The sequence below is a fragment of the Macaca mulatta genome, chromosome 15 (assembly GCF_049350105.2).
Source record: "Macaca mulatta isolate MMU2019108-1 chromosome 15, T2T-MMU8v2.0, whole genome shotgun sequence".
In the NCBI taxonomy this organism is placed as follows: domain Eukaryota; kingdom Metazoa; phylum Chordata; class Mammalia; order Primates; family Cercopithecidae; genus Macaca; species Macaca mulatta.
The window spans coordinates 66,447,825-66,466,114 of record NC_133420.1 but is presented as its reverse complement, the minus strand read 5'-3'; the positions used below and the strand labels follow the sequence as shown (position 1 = coordinate 66,466,114).

Here is an 18,290-nt window from a genome sequence, read left to right as displayed (position 1 = left end):
TCAAGAATGACTTTAAGAAAGAGCTAAATCAACTGGCAAACTACATTAGAAAGGAGAGTTTAGGGCCAGGTGTGGTGGCACATATCTGTATTCCCAGTACTTTGGGAAGCCAAGTTGGGCGGATTGCTTGAAGCCAGGAGTTCAAGGCCAGCCTGGCCAACGTGGCAAAATCCTGTCTCTACTAAAAATACAAACCAGGCCAGGTGCCATGGTTCATGCTCGTAATCCCAGCACTTTGGGAGGCCAAGGTGGCCAGATCACCTGAGGTCAGGAGTTCAAGACCAGCCTGCCCAACGTGGTGAAACCCTATCTCTACTAAAAATACAAACATTAGCCAGGCATGGTGGCAGGTGCTTGTAGTCCCAGCTACTCACAAGACTGAGGCAGGAGAATCGCTTGAACCCAGGGGGCAGAGGTTGCAGTGAGCCCAGTTCATACCATTACACTCCAGCCTGGGTGACAGAGCAAGATTCCGTCTCAAAAAATAATAATAAATAAATAAATAAATAAAAATACAAAAATTATCCAGGTGTGCACTCCAGCCTGGGTGTTAGAGACAGACTCTGCCTCAAAAAAATAGAGAGAGAGAGAGAGTTAAGGTAGAATACATTCAGACTGACAGTATATTCCTGATATATCCCTCCAGTACTACACACACACACACACACACACACACACACACACACACACACACACCACACACACACTTACATTCACACATGCACACCTGCTTCATGAAATTTTTTCTTTATTTTTATGCCTTTTCAAAACATACCTCCTTTCAATCCCCTAACTTCTGTTCAACCACTTTCCCCTCTCTACCAGCCAGTTTTCCTCTGTCTGACCTTAAATTCCCCAAATGCTTTACATCTTTGGCTTTCTTCTCTTTCAGTCCTACACCTTTTTGATGAATGTGAGACTCTCAGACTCTGCTATTGCTTCAAGAACTCTTATCTCTATGCAATTTCCAAATCCATATCTCCAGCTCTGTATGAACTTCCCTCACAAATACTAGATCAATATTTCTTGTATTGACTTTAAATGTACACACCTAAAATGAAATTTTCCTTTCTTACCCCCCTCTCAACTTCTTTCTGACCTATACTTATTTATTCATTAGTTTATTCACTCATTCCACAAACAGCTAACAAGTACCAAGCATTATTATTGCGTGGTACTTATTATTGATCACTTGTTCTTCCAAATAGACATGTAAGAATCAACCTTCATTCTCCTCAGTCCTTTACTTGCTCAGGTCAACTGTGTGTACTCACTCACACAGGTGCCTTAGAGTCAGGCCTTTTCTTTATCCCTACTAACACTTCAGCTCTAGTCCTCATCCTCTCACCACAATGCCTGCAGCAACTCCTATATATTTTCCCCACCGGTAAAGTCAGTCTACCTTACACACAGTTGGCAGAATTATCTTCCTAAAAAGTAAATTGGACCATGTCACTTCCGGTTCTGAAAAGACTTTCATAGCCCATAGCAATGGTGGGATCTGTGGATCAACCACAAAAGAATCAGGTGGGGGAGCTCCTTAAGCTATTGCTTGCTGAGCCCCAGACCTGTTGCAACCATCTCCTTGGAGAGAAGACTTAGGAATTCCCTTTTTAAATGAGCTCCCCAGGTGATTCTTGTACCCATGAAAGGTAGAGAGCCATGGGCCTGCAGGAGAGAATCCAAGCTCCTGAGGCAGAAATACAAAGTCCTTCACTCCCTCGGCCCAGCTGGTCTCAGTTCCCTCCACTCTATACTGTTCACTCTACACACCAGTCACACTGAATTTCTCACTCTTGTCTAGACACTTTGGTCCCTCCACACCTCCATACCTGTCTCTATACTCTGCTTCCCTGCCTTCTCCTCCAGCTAGTAAAACCCTGATCCCCCTTCCTCTGAGAATCCTTCCCTGACCAATACTCACTGCCCCACCAGAGTTGTCTCCTGCCCCATCAGAGTTGTACCATATGTATTACATATGACATAATATTCTCTATATTATATAGAATAGAGAGAGATTCATATTGGTTCTGTTTCTCTGGAAACCAATAAATATGTATTATTTAGACATACATAATAGAGAGAAGATATTCTCTCTCCCTCTAGAGAGATTTACTATAGCATTTATTATAATGAATTGACTCATGTGATTATGGAGGCTGAGAAGTCCCAAGATCTGCAGTTGGCAAGCTGGAGACCCAGGAGAGCTGATGTGTGGTTCCCGTCCAAATGTGAAAAAGGCCCGAGAACCAGGAGATTGTATATATATATACACACACACACATATATATACACATACACACACACATCTGTTTCTCTGGAGAACTTTGACTAATACAGTCACAAAGCAGCCATTTGAAAAATGTTTCTATATTTGTCCCATTGAAAACACTGTCCATTAGCAAACAACAGATTTCTGTAAAAAAGAGAAAAGAAAACCCTGTCCATTATGTTGTGCTCCATTGAGACAGTCATAGACACAACTTGAATGCCTGCTCACACCCAAATGTATACACCTCTTGTCCCCACCACTTCCCTGACATCCATACTTAAGGATCTACCTGACCACTGTCCACTTGACATCTCAACTGAGTTATCTCTTTTATTTATTTATTTTTGAGACAGGCTATCACTCTGTTGCCCAGGCTAGAGGGCAGTGATGTGATCATGGCTCACTACACCCTCTTCCCCCAAAGCTCAAGCGATCCTCCCACCTCAGCCTCTCCAGTAGTTGGGACCATAAGCTCATGCCACTATGCCCAGCTAAGCTTTTTGTATTTCTTGTGATAGAGACTAGGTTTCACCCAGTTGCCCAGGCTACTCTCAAACTCCTGAGCTCAAGCGAGTCACCTGCCTCAGTCTCCCAAAGTGCTGGGATTACAGGTGTAAACCACCACACCTGCCCAAGTTATCTCTTAGGTAACTCAAATTAAACATATCCAAAACAGAATTCCTGATTTTGCTCCCCAAACCAGCCCAGTCTTCACCATCTCAAAAGATGGATCATCATTCATCCATTGTCTCAAGCCAAAAACCTAGAGCAATCTTAATTCCTCTCTTTCTCTTCTTTCCTGCATGCAGCAAATCAGCAAGTCTTGTTGATTCTACTTCCAATTCTGAACATTTAACACAACTCCACTAGCTTCATCCTGGATAAAGCCGCTGTCATCTCTCACTGAGACGTCTGCCATAGCCTCCCAGTTGGCCTCCCTGCTTCCACTCTTGCTCCCTGACGTCCATTCTCCAGACAGCAGCCAGAGGAAATTAGAATTAGGCATTCAAATATACAACATTGCTCCCTGATTAAAATGTCCAATGCTTCCCAATCTCTCTTGGCAGAAAAATCAAAATCTCTACAAAGCCATACGTGGCTACCTTCTCTAACCTCATCTCCTGCCAGGCCTCTGCCACTCCCCACCACCACCACTGTATCCCCCACTCTGTACAAGGCCACTCCAGTCCGACTGGCTGTTTCTCAAATATACCAAGTTTTTCCTACCTCTGGGTCTCGGAGCTTCCTTTTCCTTCTCCTGAAATCCTCTTTGGATAAAGACTGGGCTGGTCTGGGGAGCAAAATGAGGACTTCTGTTTTGGACGTGTTTAATTTGAGCTACTTAAGAGATAACTTGGGCCGGGTGTGGTGGCTCACACCTGTAATCCCAGCACTTTGGGAGACCGAGGCAGGTGGAACGCTTGAGCTCAGGAGTTTGAGACTAGCCTGGGCAACTGGGTAAAACCCAGTCTCTACCACAAGAAATACAAAAAGTGAGCTGGGCCTGGTAGCTGGACTCCCTCTCACCATTCACTGTCTGCTCAGATGTCAGCTACTCAGAAACATCTTCCCCCGCCTTCCCAACACTTTCTATCTCATTCATCCACTTCATTTGCCTTCAGGGCACTAATCACTGCCAGGAATTACTTACTGTACTGACTTTATTGACTCTTTCTCCCCACTAAACTATAAACCCTATGAAGACAGAGAATTTATCTTGTACACCTTCATATCCGTGGTGCCTGGAACACAGTATGTGCACAACAAATAAATTAATGAATGCATTCTTTTTGGTATGTAGTACCATACTAAGAAAACGAAATATTCTGTTGTTTGCAAACTGACATGCATTCTCTTGCAGACCCAGGAGAGCTGATGTGTGGTTTCAGTCCAAATGGTACTCTCAGAGAGAGTACCATTTAATGCTCTGAGAGTACTGCTGTTCTTAACATTCTGAGTACCATTGTTTTTAATGCTCTGAGAGTACCGTTTAATGCTCTTGAGAGTACCGTTTTGCTGAGACACTTACCTACTCCAGTACAGGAATAGGTAAGAAAATTATGGAATGTATAAGGAAATTACGTAATTCATCACGTTTCTCCTTTGTCTTAACTTCCAGGAAGCTCAGTCTTAAATTTTATACTCAAGCCTAACAATTTACCTTACATTGAGTTTCCTTTTTAATTATCTACTCATTACATGACTTTTGATCTTGTATCATTATTGTAACATTTATATAGCTATCTTTTATTGTAAAGCACCTCAATTCCTTCGTGTGGGCAGACTGTAAAAATTAATACATACCAGTCCTCTGTTCTTTTATTGATTCACACATGTTAATATTGTCTCTCTAACATGATTATAAGCTTCTTGAAAGCAGGCCAACAGATTTTATCTTTTTATGTGCCCTCAAAACACATATTACATTCACTCAGTAACATTCATCATTTACCAATTTCTTCACTGATTTGTTGATTGATCAATAGCATAACCCCATTTTGGTACAGGTGAATAATTCAGGGTCTAAATAAAATTGTCATCACCCTGAGAAAAATTGGACACATTTATTAAAAGTGAGAGGGCAGGAGTTATCTACATCAAAAAGACAACTTGCCTGGGTGAGCTGGATGGGAGGGACACGCAGGTACAGCTAAGCCTGATGCAAAGCTTAGCAGCAGAAAACCTAGAAGGGGTAAAATATTCTACAAGAAAATGGTCCTGGAAAAACTGCTGGAGAGAAAGTGAAATGAAAGAAGGAAAATCATGTCTGAAAAAAGATGAAGATATTGATCCATCTCTTGCTGGAGAAATAATGAAGAAGTCTTGGCTGAGTAGATGGGGTTGAGGGGAGATGGGATAAATTTGGGATTGAAGGATGGGTGGTGGAGAAGGCTTTGTCATTAACACTGAATGAGGACTACCCGGAGGTCATCCCTTTATCCACCTATGGGGCCCAGACTGAGGTTACAGCAGAAAAGACAGGGCGAGAGAGAGGTGAGTTCTGATAGAAACGTGGCAGGAATTCTTTCTCACTGATAACTTTTGACATTCAGCAAAACTCCCAGCAGTGATTTTAAAGACCAGCACTAACCAGGAAGGCCAGCAGGCAGAAGTGGATGCTGGCGTGGTGGATGGAGCAATTGTCCCCATCAGCATCTTTCCAGCTGGCTGGGCACGGCATGTCCTCACAAAACTCTTTTGCAGTGGCTGCAGTGCTAGACATGTGGAAGGTTCTGAGTTTCTATAGGAGTTTCCCTACCCCCACAGCACCCTTGAATCCACAATTTGCATTCCTCACACCAGGAGAGGGCCTAGAGATCCTCCTCAACCAACAGAAAGTAAAAAGGGAACACAAATGAGCAGTTCACAGCAGGCATCACACATCCACAGTCTCCATTCAGCACCCAGAGCCTTCTAATGGGCACTTTGCTGAGACCTTAATGTCTACATAAGGGCCCAGAAATAGCAGGGACAAAATGTGAACTTTCATCTGAAAATCACGGCAAGTAACTGCAGAGTCAGAGTGACTTATATAATATGCCAGGCATTTGTTGTTGTCATTGTTTTTAATGTTCTGAGAGTACCGTTGTTCTTAATGCTCTGAGTACTGTTGTTTTTAATACTCTGAGAGTACCGTTTAATGCTCTGAGAGTACCGTTTTGCTGAGACACTTACCTATTCCAGTTCAGGAAATAGATGATAAAGTCAATTTCAACACTAGAGAGAGAGCACTTTTGCTCAAAGGACTTTTGCCCTAACAATGAACCAGACCTACACCCACTGGTGTCTTCAGAACCCTTCATGAGCATTTGTTAAGTGATGCATTAGTTATCCCACCAAGAGAGCAGGTACATTGATGCACAAAGTAAGAGGTCACTCATGAATCTAATCAGCATAGGCAAGCAAAATGGAATACATTCATAACAAATCTTGGACAAAATGGCCCAATAATGGCTTCCCCCCTTCTCTATACCTGTGGAGGACAGCTATATCCATCCAAGATCCTCTCATCATCTAAAGTGTATGTTCACTGAAAACTTACTATGTTCCATGCATTATGTTTACATCATCATCTCACATAAGCCTCCCAACATCCCTGCAAGGAAAGTACCAACATTAGCCCATTTCACAAATGAGGAAACTCGTTGAGGTTAAGCCCTCACCTAGCTGGTGGAGCCAGCAGTTGGACCCAGGCAGTCTGATTCCAGAGCTCCCATACTCAGCATCTAAACAACACTGTCTCCCACAGAGTGGCACAGGGCCAATGGTGAGAGACGCCAAAATGAGGCACATCATCCCATGTAGCCACCTCTGAAGAACAAGAAATGGCTACAACTGACAAGAAGAAACAGATTTATCTACCAGAGACAAAAGAGATAGGCCCTCTTGAATCTCTAAGCATAATAACTGAATAAAAGTGACTTTGTTTGCTTAAACTTCAGCATTTACTGAAATTACAGTAATGCAGCAATCACTTTCACTTTAATCTAGCTTACAGTATTTGAAGTTTCCTCCTAAAACACAAACATTTGGGCTTAAGAAAATACCTACCAAATGATTTCTGGAGAGGCAAAACATTTGAAAAGACTTTACCAATGGATCTCAATGCAGAGATAACTTTTAAAACAAAAACCCTAAGCCCTGGGTCTCAGCTCCCTGCACAAGACCAGACATACACATAATCCGTATTCATCACACACACATTGCACAAACAATGCACTTACACCACATGCACACACCACACACATATACACATAGCACATACATGCCGAACACACAAACCACATACCCACCACATAGACACACATACATCACACACAAGACACCCATGCCATACAAACCACACCCACAACACACAATCAACATACACTCATAGCAACACACACACTCAGTCACACTGAACAGCAAAGTGGCGTGTGCTGCCTTTCCTGGTGGTCCCCTCTCTGTCCTCATTTATGGTATAATTGCGCCTTTCATTTCCAACTTGAAGAGCACAGCTCTGCAAGGCAATTGTTTTAAACCTGAGATTTCCTGAATTAAATGGCAATTTTAGTTTTTTATAGTCCAAAATACAGTTCACATTGGCAAAAAAAAAAGACATGGAGTTTCAAAAATCATGCTCTTAAACCTCCTGAATCACAGTAATTTTAAAATCTTGACTCTGCCATTAGGGTGAAAAAGAAAATCTATTTTGTAATCTGGCACTTTCTCATGATGAGTTTCTTACTGTGACTCATGCTATAGATGCCTTGTGCAAATGTTAAAAAAAAAAAAAAAGAAAAAAAACAGATTGATATGTGAGAAGAATTTCAATCATGGGAGAGGAGCCATTTGGGTGAATCAAGCCCTTCCCAGTCTTCAATAACTTGGGGCTCCTTGGACAGCCCACATCATGCCAAAAAAGGCATTCTCACAGTTGGGAAGAGCTGCATCGGACACCAGTGTCAAAAAGAGGATTTTTAAACTTGCCCTGACCAACACCCCTATGCATCCACTGAGAAATATTCTCTGAGACCTAACAGCTGATATTCCTTTTGTTCTCCTAATTAAAAACTTTCATGGCTAAATGCAACATGGTATCCTGGATTGAATCCTGGAACAGAGAAAAGACATTAGTGGAAAAACTGGTAAAATCTGAATATGTTCTGTATGTTAGTTGATTATATTATATCAGTGTTAATTTCCCAGTTTTGACAATGTACCATGATTACATAAGACGTTAACATAAGGTGAAGCTGGGTGAAGGGTATATGAAAACGCTGTACCATCTCTACAACTCGTCTGTAAATCTAAAATTATTTAAAAATAAAAAAGGTTTTAGTATTTGTGGCAGAGAATACCTCCCATTTCAGTCTATGCTTTCCTTACATAAGGAGAATACTGGTGCAACAACATTTTTCATGGAATTTATAGGATATTGAGACAGCCAACTAAAAAGGGCTCCCTGGAGAATCTCCAACCCACCTGTGCACTGGGAGGATGGGGTGGGGCCTCGGGAAGTTTCAGCTGTTTGCAGGGGGAGGAGCCTGGCCGTTCCTGTTCTTGTGTGGTAACCGGGGATTCAATCTAGCAGGATTCTCACTTTGCTGAGAGTCTGTTTCCCTTTTTTTCTTCCTTTTCACCCAACGAACCCTGCCCTACACACCCTACAATGTGTCCATGTGCCTAAATCATCCCGGTCGTGTGACAAGAACCTGATTTTCCAACAATAACATTTGGACATAGTGTAATCATAGCCTATAATCTCTTTTATAATTTTATAATTTTAAATATCTGATTAAGCTATTTCAAAAAAGTTTTTCTTTTCTTTTCTTTTTTTTTTTTTTTTTTTTTTTTTTTGGAGACGGAGTCTCGCTCTGTCACCCAGGCTAAAGTGCAGTGGTGAAATCTTGGTTCATTGCAACCTCTGCCTCCCAGGTTCAAGTGATTCTCCTACCTCAGCCTCTCGAGTAGCTGGGACTACAGGCACATGCCACCTCTCCTGGCTAACTTTTTTTTTTTTTTTTTTTTTGAGATGGAGTTTCTCTCTGTCACCAGGCTGGAGTGCAATGGCGCAATCTCGGCTCACTGCAACCTCCACCTCCCCGGTTCAAGTGAGTCTCTTGCCTCAGCCTCCCTAGTAGCTGGGATTACAGGGACCTGCCACCACGCCCAGCTATTTTTTTTTTTTTTTTTTTTTTGTATTTTTAGTACAGATGTGGTTTCACCATGTTGGCCAGGCTGGTCTCGAACCCCTGACCTCAAGCAATACACCCACCTTGGTCTCCCAAAGTGCTGAGACTACAGGCATGAGCCACCACACCTGGCCTGATTTTTGTATTTTAGTAGAGATGGGGTTTTACCACGTTGCCCAGGCTGATCTCGAACTCCCGACCTCAGGTGATGTGCCTGCCTCAGCCTCCCGAAGTGCTGGGATTACAGGCATGAGCCACCACGTCTGGCCCAAAAAAAGTGTTCAGTTCTGTTTTTATGCACTTACTCATTTCCTGTGCAAACTCTTGCCATTTGACAGGGATGTTATGATTTCACACATAGTGAGCACTGACACCAACCATGGGGGGCTGGCATTACCAAAGACCCAGCTGTCATTTAAATGAATTTGATGTGAAGATTCCCAAGAGCCAGCGTGCTCAGGCAAACTACAGCAGGTCCTCAAACAACATCGCTCCGTTCAACATCATTTCATTATAATGTTGATGAGTTCCCAGTCAGAGCTACTGTCTCTGTGCAGTCTGCATGTTCTCCCCATGTCTGCGTGGGTTTTCGTCAGGTACTCTGGCTTTCTCCCACATCCCAAAGCTGTACACATTAGGTACATCAGGTGTCTAACTGGTCCCAGTGTGAGTGAGCGTGGGTGCGTGTGACTCTGCCTTGCAATGCGATGGCGAACTCCAGAGTTGCTTCCCACCTGGCACTCAGAGCTGCGGGGAGAGGCTCTGGCCACCTGCACCCTGAACTGGAATAAGCGGGTGGTTATCTGACTTGTTTTCATTAATTTTTCTTAAGTATATGTACGGTCCACTTTCATATTTCAATGTGTAATATTAAAAGTGTTTGGAGTCTTTATTTAGAAGTTCAGTGATGTTTTTGTGACCAGAAATATGCCATAGGAACTTGACTCTTGTTTATATCAATTAGCCTATGGTAAAATTGGTTTGGTTAATAATAGATGTTGGCAAGATTTTGGAAAAAGGAGACGGCTTATCCACTGGTGGTGGGAATGTAAATAGTTCAGCCTCTGTGAAAAACAGTTTGGGAATTTCTCAAAGAACTGAAAACAGAATTACCATTCAACCCAGCAATTCCATTACTGGGTATATACCCAAAGGAATATAAGTCATTCCACCAAAAAGACACATGCACTGATACATTCATTCCTGCACTATTCACAATAGCAAAGACATAGAATCAAATTAGGTCCCCACCTACAGTCGACTAGATAAAAGAAAACTGTAGTACATATACACCATGGAATACTATACAGCCATAAATTACAATGAAGTCATGTCCTTTGTAGTAACATGGATACACTTGGAGGCCATTATCCTAAGTGAACTAACGCAGGAACACAAAATCAAATACTGCATGTTCTCACTTACGAGTGGGAGCTCAACGTTGAGTACATATGGACATAAAGACAGGAACAACAGACACCTGGCCATACTTGAGGGTGGAGGGTGGGACGAGTGTGAAGGTGGAAAAACTACTATTGGGTACTATGCTCACGATCTGGGTGACAAAATTACTTGTACACCAAACCCCAGCATCACACAATTTACTCATGTAACAAACCTGCTCACGTACCCTCCTAAATCTAAAATAAAAGTTGAAAAAAATGATTTTATTATATGTCATCTTACTTAAAGTCACAGTTTCCAGAGCCTATGAATGATGTTAAGTGAGGACTTACTGTACATAGATATTTACTTCCTTTTTTTCCCTGAATCAGGTACCAGCCCCAATTTAAAAAAAAGAAAAATCCTTTAAGTAGTAGTATTCACAATGGCCAAAAAGTAGAAGCAACCCTATTCATCGGCAGGTGAATGGATAAACAAAATGTGGTATACACATACACTAGAATATTATTCAGTCTTAAACTGGAAAAAAATTCTGACACATGCTGCAACACAGATGAACCTTGAGGACATTATGCTAAGTTAAGCCAGTCACAAAAAGACAATACTGTGCAATTCCATTTAAATGAGGTATCTAAAGTAGTCAAAGTCAGAGAGACAGAAAATAGAATGGTGGCTGCCGACGAAACAGGAGAGTTCTCTGTTCCCCTTTGTGGGACATGCAGCAGGGGTGTGGCTTAGCTGTTCAGTCGCTGCCGCTGCTCAAACCCCTAAAGGGAGGGGAAGCACGTAGATGGACAGGTGCAGGAGCCCATGTGGGCATGTGTTACAGTGTGCCCTTTTAGCCCTGCCGTCTGTGGACAGCCTGAGTGTTAACCAGATCAATGGACTCTACCTTTTTGCAAGGGCAGAGGGCCAGTGTGACAGCTTTCTGTATCTCAAGCTCTTGCCCAGCATCCCTGGAAGAATCAGGTCACACACAGGCTTAAGGGATGAATGCGGGGTTTTATTGAGCTGTGGAGGTGCTCTGAGAGGGATGAATGGGGAGCTACAAAGGGGATGAAGTTGGAAGATGATCTTTCCCTGGAGTCTGGCCATCCAGCAGCTGCACTCCCCTCTGACCACGCTTAGCCAAACTCCTCTCAGTGTTCATATGTTCCTCCTCTTCTCTCTTTCTCTGCTGCGTTGTTCCGCCATTCATCTGCTTGTCTCCTTATTTCCTTGTCTCCTCACCTGCTCATCTGCTTCTGAAGCCTGGGGTTCGGGGTTTATATGGATATAGGATGGGGGGCATGGCAGGCCAAAAGACAACTTTTGGGGCACAAAAACAGAAATGCCTGTTCCCACTTAGGGTCACAGGTCTCCACGATTGAGGGTGGGGCCTTTGCCAAGGAACCGCCCTCTTCTCCTTAGTACTTCCCTGTGTCCTGTCCACATCACCAGGGGCTGAAGGGGAGGAGGAAATGGGGAGTTGTTCAATGGGTAGAGATTCGGTTTTGCAAGAAGAAAAGAGTTCTGGGGATTAGCTGCACAACAATATGAATATACTTAACAGTACTGTACTGTACACTTAAAAATAGTTAAGATGCTAGGTTTGGTTTTGTTTACCACAATGAAAATTTTTAATATTTTTATCTTATTTATAGGGGACTACTTCATTCTTTTGTTCCTTAACAAAGTCAAGGACTGAATGTAGGCTACCAGCCCACAATAAAGGATCACAACTTCTTAAACTTTAATATTTCTTTATTATACAAATATTTATGTTGGAGAAAAACTGGAAAACAAAGACAAGCCAAAAATAAATATAGGCCAGGCACAGTGGCTCACGCCTGTAATCCCAGCACTTTAGGAAGCCGAGGTGGACGGATTGCCTGAGATCAGGAGTTCGAGACCAGCGTGGCCAACATGGTGAAACCACCGCCTCCCGGGTTCAAGCGATTCTCCTGCCTCAGTCTCCAGAGTAGCTGGGATTACAGGCACACGCCACCCTGCCCAGCTAATTTTTGTATTTTCAGTAGAGATGGGGTTTCACCATGGTTGGCCAGGATGATCTCGATCTCTTGACCTTGTGATCCACCCGCCTCGGCCTCCCAAAGGCTGGGATTACAGGCGTGAGCTACTGCGCCCAGCCAAATGCTTGGCTTTTTTAAAAGGCTCAACTGGGCCGGGCGCGGTGGCTCATGCCTGTAATCCCAGCTCTTTGGGAGGCTGAGGCGGGCAGATCACGAGGTCAGGAGATCAAGACCATCCTGGCTAACACGGTGAAACCCCATCTCTACTAAAAATACAAAAATTAGCCAGGCGTGGTGGCAGGCGCCTGTAGTCCCAGCTACTTGAGATGCTGAGGCAGGAGAATCACTTGAACCTGGCAGGCAGAGGTTGCAGTGAGCCGAGATAGCCCCATTGCACTCCAGCCTGGGCAACAGAGCAAGACTCCGTCTCAAAAAAAAGAAAAAAGAAATATAATCATTTTTAAAACAACCATCATCCTTTCACCCAGAAATAACCCTGGGTAACATTCTGTTGGGTCCATCCAGATTTATTTATTTTTATTTATTTATTTATTTTTATTATTATAAAATTTGTTTGTTGCATGTTTTCAGTAGCAATGTTAAAGATATCCAACACTTAAAGAGTGATATCAAGAATTGCAGGACTGGCCGGGTGCGGTGGCTCATGCCTGTAATGCCAGCACTTTAGGAGGCCAAGGCAGGCAGATCACTTGAGCTCAGGAGTTCGAGACCAGCCTGGCCAACATGGTGAAACCCTATCTCTACTAAAAATACAAAATTAGCTGGGCATTGTGGTGGGCACCTGTAATCCCAGCTACTCGGGAGGCTGAGGTGGGAGAATCACTTGAACCCAGGAGGCAGAGGTTGCAGTGAACAAAGATGGCACCACTGCACTCCAGCCTGGGCAACAGAAAAAAGAATTGCAGGACTGTAGAATTTTAGCCCTAGAAAGGAGCTTACAGACTGACCAACAGAATTACCTCATTTTACAAAGAAATACGAAACAAAAGTTCAAACAGCATTTGTTTTTAGGTAATAAGAAAACCAGGCCTTGAGTGTTAAACAAATCAGAAGAGAGAATGCTGAAGGTCAAATCAAACAGAATGATGTTAGGATTACTTGTGTCCCAGTATGGTCTATGGTTAAGATGGCAGCTGTTAGCCAAGATGCCTGGATGTGAATCAAGGCTCTGCTGTGCACTTATTGGCTACTTGACCTCAATCTAGTTGCCCAACTTTTTAAGCTTCATCTGTATTATTGCCTATTTATATATTAAATCAGAATTAAATTTTATAGATTTATAGATTAAATCATAATTAAAATTAAATCAGTCAGAATTAAAGGAAATAATTCAAGTAAACCACAGAGGAAGCACTTATCATTGATTACAATTACCACTGTTACCAGTGGAAGAGATCCAAGTTACCCCAAGTTACTGGCAGCATATCTGTATGGGTCCAAAATTCAACTGAGGGACATAAAGCAGAAAAGAGACCAAGACAAGTTTCAGAGAAGGAGTGGAAGTTTATTTAAAAGGTTTTAGAACAGGAAAGAGAGGAAAATCAGCTTGAAAGAGACCCAAGCAGGCACTGAAGGTACAAGAGAGAAATGAGAGCAAAAGAAGACAGCAAAAGGGACCTTTGACCTTGATCCTGGGACTTTATAGGCTCACCTCTTTCCCAGGATTCTTCCCTTAGGGTGGGCTTTCCGCATGCCCAGGCTTTCCTTACTCTTTGGAATTGAGCACACACAGTGAGTTCAGAGAGTTGTACACATGCCCATCTGAGGCTTTCTTCCTTTTCCAGTGGAGGGTGCCCCCAGAAGATCATATTGCACCATTTTCGTCTCTTAACACGCATGCCCAGGAAGTTGCTTCTCCCTGGGGCCGGCATTCAATTAGCATTTTGATGTTAACAGGTGTGAACCATCCGGAAATGGCCTCTCCTTGGTGCTGCCAGTTTTAGAGAAGCAATGCGATAATTGCCAAACCATCACCCGACATTTCTAGTGGGTGGAGGGAGAGCTCTCTCGTGTCCCACTCATGCCTAACTACCTATAACACTGTTACTAATGCATCATCTACATAACAAAGGATAATAAAGAGTGAAACCAGTTCACAACATTTTCTGTGCTTGCCCTGGACTTTGACTGCTCATCCAAGGTTCTCTGAATGTTTGGAAGTAGTTTAGCCTGGTGGTGAAATTCCTAAATTTTCACCTTTCTCTACTTCATTTCTATCAGTGGATCATTCTTTCACTGACAGAACATTTAAACTGCACAGCACAGGTAAACATAGGACTTAGAGAATCCCTGGGCAAGGCCATACCTGGTGGAGAGGATTCCAGTCCTGCCAGCATAGGCATGAGAGTTGTCTGAAGCAGATGCCATGTAGGGCATGTTGAAGGGCTCCCATTGACTGCACTCACAGGGGGCCTCTGGATCCACGCCATCTCTAAGCCTGAAAAGAAACAGAGCCAGTGAAGATGCTTTATTTCACTCTGCACACCAGACCACCCTGATCAGGTTTTGAGAGGAGGATTTTTAATGACATGCTGTATGGAAAACCACTGGTTATAGAGTGTTATCCAAATACCAGTACTATTCTCATTCCATAAATGTAGGGGTACCATTAATTTACTCTGAAAGGGATATATTTCCGGGTGTGGTGAGGAGGCCAGCCAAGGCTTCATTTCCTAATTCCCGATACCTCTCCTCCCAGTCCCGGTCTAGTTTCCACCATTTGTTAAAAGGTTACTGGCTGACAGGATTTTTCTAATTTCTAATTTTCAGAAAAGCAACATTTCCTTACAACATGTGATCTCTAGAGAGCAAATGCTCCAACTGTGCTCCTTACAGCTTATCTTTGGAACTACCAACATAAAAACATGATTTTCCCTAGAGGTTTTAATGCTGACTCCAGAGACTCCATCTAGCTCGTCTTTGAAATCACAGTGTGAAGCATAGGGCCACAGTCAATGTTCATTCGGCCAAGACTACAAGCTTGGCACTGAGCTTGTCTGTGATTTCAAAATTAACACACAAACTATCAAACATATACATATATACTCAAAATTAATATAACCCACTATTTGGGCCTCCAGGTATGACTACAGATCTGATGCAAATCACTTGGGAATATTTGTGATGCATTAAAAATCATTTTAAAAAGGATGTTCAAGAATAGGACATTAGGGGAAAGTTGGGGAAATTTGAATAAGGTCTGCAATTTAGTTACGAGCATTGTTCGAATGTTAATTTCCTGGTTTCGTTTCCTGGTTAATTTCCTGTCAATGTTAATTTCCTGATTATGTAAGATGTTAACAGAGGTAGCAGGGTGAAGGGTATAAAGGAACTCTATTTAATTTTCGCAACTTTTCTTTAAGTCTAAAAGTACTTCAAAATAAAAGTTCCAAAAATTCTTTTAAAAAGGATACTCAGCTTTCAGGTGGCCCAGTGACCTAGGGCGGTGGGCTACATCAGTCAGGCACAGAGATGTGGAGCCCTGCCCTTGTAGCTCCTCTGCCACGCAGGATCTGCAGGCTTCCTCTTCTGCACTGTGTTCATTGGATGTTTGCCTCCCAGACTGAGGGGGAGCTCAAAGGGACCCAAATTCTCAAAGAAAAGTTTTCTGGAGCTACAGCCATCCAAGTCACTGACATTTCAGGAGGCTGTAGGTGATGTATAAAATCCAAATCAAACCAGAAGAATGTAAAGAAACGAGAACTGGGCCGGGCGCGGTGGCTCAAGCCTGTAATCCCAGTACTTTGGGAGGCCGAGACGGGCGGATCACGAGGTCAGGAGATCGAGACCATCCTGGCTAACACGGTGAAACCCGTCTCTACTAAAAAATACAAAAATCTAGCCGGGCGAGGTGGCGGGCGCCTGTAGTCCCAGCTACTCGGGAGGCTGAGGCAGGAGAATGGTGTAAACCCGGGAGGCAGAGCTTGCAGTGAGTTGAGATCCGGCCACTGCACTCCAGCCCGGGGGACAGAGTGAGACTCCGTCTCAAAAAAAAAAACCCTCAGCACCAGATGATTAATCAGGCACTAAAAAAGGAAAATCAAAGGGATGCACAGATTGCAGGTATTTACCTCTGTCCCCAGACACTGACCTCCATGCCCCGGGGCTGTGTAGATGCAGCTACCTAAAACTTCAGATGAACTTGACTGGAACCACTCTTTCCTAGGCATTTGCAGAAAAAAAAAAAAAAAGTATCTGCTTTGTTCGTAGACATTTCCATATTATAATTAAAGAAGAATGTGTTATCTATTTAGATGTTAATTAAAGGCAACAGACAACTGGTGGAGGAGAGTGGTGGGAAAAGATGTTCAACTCAAAAAACAGATGGAGATCTGAGCATAGGTGTCTGAAAAACTAAGGAAATATAAAACTGGGACAAATCTCACTAGTGCTTGAAATTAAGGAAAGGTACCATCCATGAGCCAAAAAATTATTCTAGAGATAATGATATTGGTAGCCAAAATGAAGAAAGGGGGCAAAAGCCAATGTCCAACTCACTTCTCATAGAAAATTAGTGTGTTTGGTGGGAAGGATGTAGAGGAGAACCTGAATCCCCTCAACATCCACTCTCCCTTGGAGGAACTTTAGAGCAGTGGATCTAAGAGCCTAAGAAGGTAGGAGGGCTGGGGGCTCAGGGCATAAGCTTCAAACCAGAGCAGCAGCAGTGGAAGCAGGAGGCACATCTTCCCAGTGCGGCAAGGCTCAGCCCTGAGACAGCAACAGCAACGCCCAGAAGAGGCTGGGCAGGAGACAGGGCATTTCCTTCCCTGAAAAAGCGGGCAGGAGCATGAGGAAAAAGCCTGGTGGCAGCAAGTCTGACTCCTAGCACAGTCATTTCCTCAAACAAAGATGGCTGTGCCAAACGTCCCACCAGGCCTGACCAAGGCTTCACGGCCTACACATTTCTCTCAGGCTGTGCCATCGCTGAGCAGCGAACCAGCCTCCAGCTCCAGTTAGAAGGGAGATCCTAAAAGCATCCAGAAGTGAGAATATCCAAGAAGTATCCTTACAACACCCATCTTGGATAGAATCTCATAGATCAAGTTTGAATAAAAAGAAACAATAGCCGGGCCAGTGGCTCACACCTGTAATCCCAGCACTCTAGGAGGCTGAGGCGGGTGGATCACCTGAGGTTGGGAGTTCAAGACCAGTTTGACCAACACGGAGAAATCCCGTCTCTACTAAAAATACAAAAACTTGGCCAGGCGTGATGGCGCATGTAATCCCAGCTACTCCAGAGGCTGAGGTAGCAGAATCGCTTGAACCCGGGAGGCAGAGGTTGCAGTGAGCTGAGATCGTGCCATTGCACTCCAGCCCAGGCAACAAGGGTGAAACTCCATCTCAAAAAAGAAACAATAGTAACTATATAGTGGGTCCTATTTTTTTTTATGTAAAACATAGAATTCCAGAAGCAATAAATTAGCATAACATTACATAATATAAATTTGTTTCCTCCTTTTCTTTCCATCTTTTTTTTTTTAAAGACAGGGGCTCACTACATTGTCTAGTCTGGTCTTGAACTCCTGAACTCTAGCAACCCTCCCTCCTTAGCCTCTCAAAGTGGCGGGATTACAGGTACGAGCTACCACGCCCTGCCCAACCTATTTCCTTCTTTTCTTTTTTCTCTCTCAAGCAGTAACAGGCTCTGTGCTTCCTTCCTTGTGGAGGTTTATGGCAGAGCAGAAAGCATAAGTTGCTGCAATGCTTCCCTTCCTGATTGTTGGCTCCAAAATCTAAAGCAGTTGGAGATTTGCCAAATGTCCTGAGGGAGAAAAGATTCTCTGAGGGAATAAGAAGGAACAGTGAGTATATTCCCTAAAACCAAGACAAGATTCCCAGAAGCCTGCAAGTAGATACGACCACAGCCCTCTCACTGGTCCAGGAGGAATCGCTGAGAGGTTCCCAGTT

The 18,290-nt window shown here is 43.4% G+C and overlaps 1 protein-coding gene and 1 pseudogene across 2 annotated transcripts in view; one reads left to right on the top strand and one right to left on the bottom strand.

Moving 5' to 3' along the window:
* The window catches only part of LOC114672773 (uncharacterized), a 201,376-nt gene that overhangs the window by 154,687 nt on the left and 28,399 nt on the right, over positions 1-18,290 (bottom strand). For both annotated transcript variants that reach the window (XR_013404792.1, XM_077965994.1), the window contains exon 2: positions 14,689-14,820. Coding sequence is in view for 1 of the 2 variants with exons in the window: in XM_077965994.1 (XP_077822120.1) it covers positions 14,689-14,820 (132 nt within the window). In the remaining variant the exon portion in view is untranslated. The remainder of the gene's footprint in view (positions 1-14,688; positions 14,821-18,290) is intronic.
* On the top strand, positions 15,855-16,472 carry LOC100429058 (bolA-like protein 3 pseudogene; annotated as a pseudogene).